Source organism: Vigna unguiculata, chromosome 3 (genome assembly GCF_037176805.1).
Source record: "Vigna unguiculata cultivar grain cowpea cultivar isolate G323 ecotype 2 chromosome 3, ASM3717680v1, whole genome shotgun sequence".
NCBI lineage: Eukaryota > Viridiplantae > Streptophyta > Magnoliopsida > Fabales > Fabaceae > Vigna > Vigna unguiculata.
Window position 1 is genome coordinate 48,140,158 of NC_140794.1, and position 8,176 is coordinate 48,148,333.

At 31.6% G+C, this 8,176-nt stretch overlaps 1 protein-coding gene across 2 annotated transcripts; it reads left to right on the plus strand.

Annotated features, from left to right (window-relative positions):
* The first annotated feature begins 2,591 nt into the window (after positions 1-2,591).
* Positions 2,592-8,176, plus strand: LOC114178979 (sugar transporter ERD6-like 6). Of its 2 annotated transcripts, XM_028065150.2 has the most exons (18): positions 2,598-3,159; positions 3,604-3,666; positions 3,757-3,846; positions 3,958-4,017; positions 4,087-4,152; positions 4,254-4,319; positions 4,420-4,495; positions 5,585-5,649; positions 5,818-5,910; positions 6,017-6,097; positions 6,203-6,287; positions 6,741-6,787; positions 6,878-6,940; positions 7,048-7,107; positions 7,190-7,255; positions 7,344-7,403; positions 7,539-7,653; positions 7,724-8,176. In XM_028065150.2, the coding sequence occupies exons 1-18, from the start codon at positions 2,965-2,967 to the stop codon at positions 7,834-7,836; spliced, it is 1,464 nt and encodes a 487-aa protein (XP_027920951.2). In that variant the 5' UTR covers positions 2,598-2,964; the 3' UTR covers positions 7,837-8,176. The 2 variants fall into 2 exon arrangements, with proteins under 2 accessions (XP_085527730.1, XP_027920951.2); XM_085671604.1 differs by having other exon boundaries at positions 2,592-3,159; positions 7,539-8,176.

The window sequence follows — 8,176 nt, forward strand, 5'->3', positions numbered from 1 at the left end:
AACAGTTTTAAAATTGATATAACATAGTATAACCAAAGAAAGAAGTAAAGCCTTATAGAATTAGCATTACAATATAGATGAACTAAGGTTTTATAAAATTTAAACTCTAACTAATATTTTAATTTGATTATTGTAAAAAGACATATTTTTAAGTATAAAAAAAGTATTATTTTATTCTTATAATCCGACCCTTGATTAGGACCGAAAATTCTAAATTTTGTATAATGCGGATAATGTATTATAAAACTTAAGCATTAAAGTATATAATTCCTATAATGGAAATAGTCCATATTATGAATTATAGCATTTGATTAAGTAGTACATACCGGATAAGACTTCCACCTCATAAACTCATAAATGATATGATAACTAAGCCAATAATAAATAATTCAACATGCTTACTCTAGTAGCATATCGAAACTTTCTAAATTTGACCAGAAAACATAGCACTAAATAATAACCCAAATCATGCCAATACCATGCATTCTCCCATCTCAAGCACCTATGTAAATACAATCATTGTCAATAATGTTAAGTACATATTTATTTATTACACATGCTGTTGTTTTATTGAATTTCTTTAGGTGTCCTACAACTCTTACTTTGATAACTTAAATGCTACGCACTGATTGGTGTGTGAGAAAGATGTTAAACTTCTTTGTTAAATTATAGATATTTAATGGTGTGACAGAGATGTTAAAATAACTTATTAAATTATTGACATTTAATCAAATTATCGGTTTAAGTAAGCGACAAATTTAAATGACAGAATTAGGTATGTTTATACAATTTCTATTTTTATTGATAACAGATATTAATTTAATTTAAACTTATAATATTTTTATTTAATTATTTTTTTAGTCTTTCAATTGGTTAGGTTCATTTTGGTATCCTTGTTATTTTTTTTGGTTCAATTTAGATCTCCAATTTATTAAAAATGTTCGATTTAGTCACTTTATTATTTTTAATTGAATTTAATTCTCATATATTCAATTTTGTCCTTTTCAAATTGAGACCAAATTAATAATTAGCTTGATTACAACTTATATGTACATGTTAAAATATTTTTTTAGAATTTATACATCAAATTACTCTACCTAATGTAAAAACATTGAGTATTTAGGTGGATGTAAAAAAATAAATTAATTACTACTTTGGTCTCAAATTGAGAAATGAAAAAATTTGATAGTTTAAAAAAAAGATAACTAAATTAAATAAAAAATAATAAGAGGACTAAATTGAACACTTTTAAGAAATTAGATGATTAAATTGAACCAAAATGAACCATAGCAACAAACTAGAAAACCAAACCACTAATTAAGCTTAATATTTTATTTACAAATTTTTTAATTATATTTATTTTAAGATTTAAGATGGCAAATAAATATGATTTGCCACTAACTAAATTTTAATTTATATATAAAAAATATTAGTCTTCATATATTATTTAGTCCATATTATTTGTATGAAAACGTCTTTACTTTTCACACACACATATAATACTACTAATAATTATAGATATATCTTATGAAAGATTCCATACGTTTCTTTTAAGAAGATTAAATGCATGTGAATAGTTTCATTTAAAGTACAGTTAATGTATTTCTTCTAAATATTACTTTGCATGGGATGTTACTCATGAGAGTTATATTTGTATCCAAGTGGTAAGTATTAGAGTTTAAAATTTATTAAAGTCAGTCTCATACTAAAAGAATTAAAAAAGAAATAGTGAAAGAGTAATCTTGATAGATATTTTAAGAAAAGATAAAATAAATATGAAATGTCAGAATTTTAAAAATTGCCACTTATAGTAGGTTTCAAAAAATAGTTGCTGACTATTAAACAAAACTTGTTTATTTAATATTGATAATAAAGTAATACAAGTTTCCAACTAATAAAAAAATAATTAAAATGATGTGTCAAACATAACCTATATTAAATATTAAACAATGGTTTATTAAGAAAAGGTTTCATGGCACTCAAGATATCCATCTACATTCAAGAGATGAAAAAGCAACACCTAAATTTTATTTTAAAGTAAAATGAATTTTAACATATATTATAAAGTACTTATTATAATTAAATAAATTATATAAAATAATAAAAACTCCATATAATAATAGTTTCTCGAAATTATATACAACAGGATTTGAATACGCTTTAATTCCTTAACTTTTATTTGTAGTTCTTTGAATTTAAAATTAAATAATTTTAATCATGTAATTTAATAAAAAAAGGTTTGTTTTAATCTCTCTCTAAACATCTTATACTTTAAACCAAACAAATTGAAAGAAAATAAACATGTTAATAACAAGTTATCGTATAAACAATTTGAAATTGATAAAACCACAACTAAAATATTCAATTGAGTTGATGGATTGAAAAAATATTTTTCAAATTACAAAAAGGTAAAATTGTTATTTTAGAAAAACTTAATTTGAAATATAAATACTAAAACTGTATTTTAAAAAGCAAATTATGACACAAAATTTGGCATTCCCCTCGTGCAAAGTGGACTAAACGTTTCAGCTGCCAGTCATATGTTTAAATGATTTGAGCGTGAGTTGGTGACGAGGCTTAGGCTTTTAGATTTGTTACCATTTCCAGCAGAAATTAGTGAATAATTGAGTTCCGTAGGTGGGTGCAAAAATCCAAAACAGCAGCGAGTGAGATCCACCAGATATTTTAAAACCACCATGCGAAAACCAACGCAACCAAAGCAACATAATCCCCTGTTTGGTGGACCGAATTGACAAATTTATTTAAGCACCGAATCTGACGCTTCTAGTCTCTCAGTCACGCCACAAGCGACAACATTCGTCACAGCTCACCACAGCACAGCAAAACAGTGTTCGACATCCTAATCCTCTGTGGGACATTTTCGCGAACACCTTCTGTCTGCGAGAGTAATTTGTTTCAGTTTTCGAGTGCCACTGGTTGGAACTGGTTGGTTGGAGGTTGAGGATGAGTTTCAGGGAAGAGACTGGAGATGCGAGGGATCTTCAGAAACCGTTTCTCCACACGGGGAGTTGGTACAAGATGGGTTCGCGGCAGTCCAGTATCATGGGATCCTCTACTCAGGTCATCCGTGAAGGCGCTGTCTCCGTCCTCTTCTGCGTCCTCATCGTCGCCTTGGGTCCTATCCAATTCGGCTTCACTGTAAGAAAAGACCGAGAATTGTGCATTTACTTGATTTTATCTCACTTTTACAATTTATTGTGCACATGTTTGATTTTATCACAATCGTCAGATTTATTGCTCTACTTATTCTCCTTGGAAAGGACATATTCCTCTTTAGTTTAAAGGTGATAGATAATTTTTAGCTTAGAGAAATTATCAAGAGTTCCAACACGATATACATCTCCCAAAATTATTTGGAAGTAGAACTTAGCCCGCAGCCGTTGTGATTGCCTCTAGTATCTATCATTAAAAGAAGTAGGATAAAGAATTTAGATTTAATTGAGCACGAATAGCGTGTGTTTCATGCAGTCCACCTCGTCTATTGTTGGATAAGATTATTGTTAATGTTTGTTATTATTGGTAAAGGAGTTGGACTGAGAAAAGGTCTATTTTTTAATTATTTTGACTTTTTTTTTGGTACAGTGTGGTTATTCTTCTCCAACGCAAGGGGCTATAGTACGCGATCTAAAGCTCTCGGTTTCGGAGGTGCTACTATGTATATGTGTGTTCTTTTGATTATATTTCCCATGGTTTGGCTTTAAAGTTTTGGTGCTTAATATGTTGATTTTTTTGTAGTTCTCTTTGTTTGGATCTTTGTCGAATGTGGGAGCGATGGTGGGGGCTATAGCAAGTGGTCAGATAGCTGAATATATAGGCCGCAAAGGGGTATTTTATTGGTTTATTTATTTGTTGTGTTTTTGAGGTCAACATTTTAAAGGAAAAGCTATCAATGTGAAGAGTAATTGGTGGTTTTTGGCATGTTTTTTAACATTGCAGTCGTTGATGATTGCTGCAATTCCCAATATAATAGGGTGGCTTGCTATTTCTTTTGCGAAAGTAAGTACGCGTGGTTTAGTTTTGATGCTGTGGCTGTGGCTGTGTAAACAGTAATGCTTTGTTTTGTAGGATTCCTCGTTTTTGTTTATGGGGAGGTTGTTGGAAGGTTTTGGCGTTGGGATAATCTCTTATGTGGTAAATGGGATCAACTTTCTTAATCATTTCTATTGGTTTGTCTTATTGGTTAGAATGCTGAGTGAAAGAGTTCTGTCTTCTGGTTCTTTTGTTTTTGATAGGTTCCTGTATATATAGCAGAGATCTCCCCTGAAAACATGAGAGGTGGCCTTGGATCAGTGAACCAGGTTGATATCTATTGTAGCATAACAATTCTTATAGTTTTATTTATTTTCTTGTTTTAATTGGAGTTTAGTAGTCATTGTTTTTGTAATTTTGCTGGCTCAGCTCTCTGTTACAATTGGCATTCTGCTGGCTTATCTGTTGGGCCTTTTTGTCAACTGGAGAGTGCTTGCTATTTTAGGTAAAGTTCTAGTTATTTACTTGGCTTAGATTTTGAGGATGGATGAATGAAACTCTGAGATACCTTGGTTACAAATTAGTTTCATCAAGTTTTTACAGAAATGAACATAAGCAATTTGTGTCTGCAGGGGATGAGCAACATTTATGAAATAAAGGGTTAAATATGTTTGTAATCTCTAACTTGAACGTAAAATTGGAATTTGTCCGTGTCCCGAACTTTGATACATTTTTGTCCTTAAATTTAAAAAATGAATGGATATAGTTATCTTAACTCCAATTGCGTTAAATTTTTTTACGTGATAAACGGTGCTCTAGACTAACACTTGAGTTGGAACATGTCAAACAGTGTAAATCACTCAAAATGGCAGCCTGAAATGCCATTTAACACATAAAAAATATTTAAGGCAATTGGATTAGGAGGACTATTCTATTTATTTTTAAAGTTTGGAGACCAAACTATATCAATGTTTGGGATGGGGACGAATTCCAATTTCATGTCAAAGTTTGGAGACTAAAAACATATTTAACTTTAAAATAAAATATGGTTGACCTGGGATATGGGAGTAAAATTTGATTGGGGATGCAAAGCATAGATATGATATAATAATTTAAACATATAAAATTAGCATAAAATACAAATTTTAAATCGAAAGAGGGAATCTTATTTTAAGAGTGATCATGAGTTATTATTAACATATTAAATGCTATAATTTTTCTAATTAATATTTTATAACAATGGAATACTTCTACTACAAATAAATGTAAACAAAATGCAAGGTGAAGTTACAAGTATTCAAACTCAAAGTGTCTCCCTACATGTCCAACATGTTTATGACACATGACTACAATTTTGAAGTGTCTGCTAAATGATGTTCTTGTGAAGGTACAAAAGGTTCAGTAGATTCTGGTTTTCTCTTTGTAAACGTTAATGTGTAGAGCATATATTTAAGTGGTTTTCTCTTTGTAAACGTTAATGTGTAGAGCATATATGTACGTGGTTTTCTCTTGTAAACGTTAATGTGTAGAGCATATATTTACGTGGTTTCTGCAACCTAAATAATAACCAACGATGTTATATGATCTGCTGCAGGAGTTTTGCCTTGTACAGTATTGATACCAGGGTTATTTTTCATACCAGAATCCCCCAGATGGTTGGTATGGATAAGTTATGCATTATGCTGATCGAATTTCTGTACTTCTAATCTTTTCTAAAATACTTGTTCCTTTCAGAAAAAGGATGGCAAGGCATTTTATACTCTCGCTGATTATCTTTCTGCTTTTCTTTCATTTTATTTATTTTCCCCGATTGGTGGGGAAGTACAGGCCAAGATGGGGATGACAGATGAATTTGAGACTTCTTTGCAAGTGTTAAGAGGATTTGACACCGACATATCTGTTGAAGTTTATGAAATTAAGGTATTTTTTTGTGTCATTGTTGTGTGGCTAAATTTTGCCAGGTGCAGCTAAGACTTTGTAATATGTGTTTCTGAAACATGCACTGCTAATCATTTCTCTTTTCTAGAGATCTGTGGCTTCAACGGGAAAAAGAGCTGCAATTCGATTTGCAGATCTCAAGAGGAAAAGATATTGGTTCCCCTTAATGGTATGATATGATGCTGGATAAGTTTTTTTCTAAATCCTTTCTTCCCAGCACTTATTGTCTTTTATCCAAAAAGTCAAGCATTCTTTGCTAACTGAGATCATGCAGGTTGGTATTGGATTACTTGTTCTGCAGCAATTATCTGGCATCAATGGAGTTTTGTTCTATTCAACCACCATCTTTGCAAACGCAGGTTTAGATACCAATCAACTGTTAAATTATATTTAATTTTGGATGACAATTTTATTGGTTGGGGATGAGGATGGGGTGGAAGGTGAAAGGAGGGTGATTGGTGTTCAATAATCTGTAGGGTGAAGGGAGTTTTAAAGCTTCAATTACTCAAAATTCCTTTACATGAAGTATAACACGGTTTGAGATGTTAGATATATGTTGGAAATTGTAACTGAATAGCATAAAATCCACTTCATTAGTTCATTTCACTGACTCAGCTGATTTTAATGTCCTAATGATTTGTTTGACCGAAAGGAAAGCAAAAATGGCCAATTCTGATATACTTCAGTCTATCCTTTTTTGGTCGAGTTTTCATACTTGGTAACAAAAACTGATTTTTGGATTTAGATGACAGTTGTAATGCCTCCCAGATTTGAGTTGCTCCTGAAATGGTCTGATTTATGTGTTGTAACAGGAATTTCATCAAGCGATGCTGCTACAGTTGGACTTGGAGCCATTCAGGTTGCATAATAAAGCCTAGACTGCATATAATGTTTAATGCGAATATAATGATTGTGAATTTTGTTCTTATTATCAGCTTTCTTTTTTCAGGTCATAGCAACTGGAATTGCCACATGGCTGGTGGACAAAAGTGGTCGGAGGCTGCTTTTAATGGTGAGTATGAAGCAAAATTAATTCTGTCATAACCGTTTTCTAATATCTACTATAATAAAATATGATTATTAAGTTAAATGAAATTTGATCTCTTATCACATCTGCAGATATCTTCATGTCTAATGACAATTAGCCTTGTCATTGTTTCAGCAGCATTCTATCTAGAGGTTGGTAGTAGTAATGGTACTATCTTAATTCAATTTCAGAAGACTAGCTATGCTTTTAACTATCTTATTTGATTGATACTAGGGGGTTGTATCAGAGGATTCACATCTATTCAGCATTTTGGGAATACTTTCTGTTGCTGGACTTGTGGTATGTTTCTTGGATTTGGTTGGAGTTTCCTTGTACAATTTACAATTTAAGTTTTTAGCATTCGTCTGATTGATCACGAATGTTGTAGGCGATGGTGATTGGGTTCTCTCTAGGCCTTGGACCCATCCCTTGGCTGATAATGTCTGAGGTATGAAACACTTTTAGCATTCAAAACAAATAATCATTATTAGGAGGATGAATTTAGTAATTGTAACATGATTTCAGGTCTTGAGTTAATTGTGTAAATTGAATATGTGGGGTAATTTCTGGGTTGTTTTCTCAGATACTTCCTGTGAATATAAAGGGGCTTGCTGGCAGTATAGCGACAATGGGAAACTGGCTGATTTCGTGGGTTATCACGATGACAGCTAACTTACTTTTAAATTGGAGCAGTGGAGGTGAGTGCGTGTCTTGTATGCTTATATGCTTATATCAATATCAATACAATGCTGACTTGAATGTCTACAGGGACATTTACAATCTACGCAGTAGTAGCTGCCATAACTATTGCTTTTATAGCGAAATTTGTCCCTGAGACCAAGGGAAGAACATTGGAAGAAATTCAGTTTTCCTTCAGATAGATATGTTTTGGGAGAGCACACAGGTAGTCTGTCTTGTTTAAAGGAGTTCAATATCATGTGTTTTTTTAGGGCTTTTGTATTTATCATGTATCAAATTTTCTGTAACAAATGAAGGGGGGTGAAAAATCAATGCAATTGTTCTTTTACTGTACAAGCTACTGATATAATTTTTTTAAAATAATATTGTAGCAAAAGAAAAATGGAAAAAAAGCTTTGTAGTCATAAGTGTATTTCTATTACGAATTGTATTTTTGCCAGGGAATAGGTTCCTATGGTAAACATGGGGTCGATGACTTGAATTACTGCCTAATAATAATAATAATAGTATTCTTATTGCCTA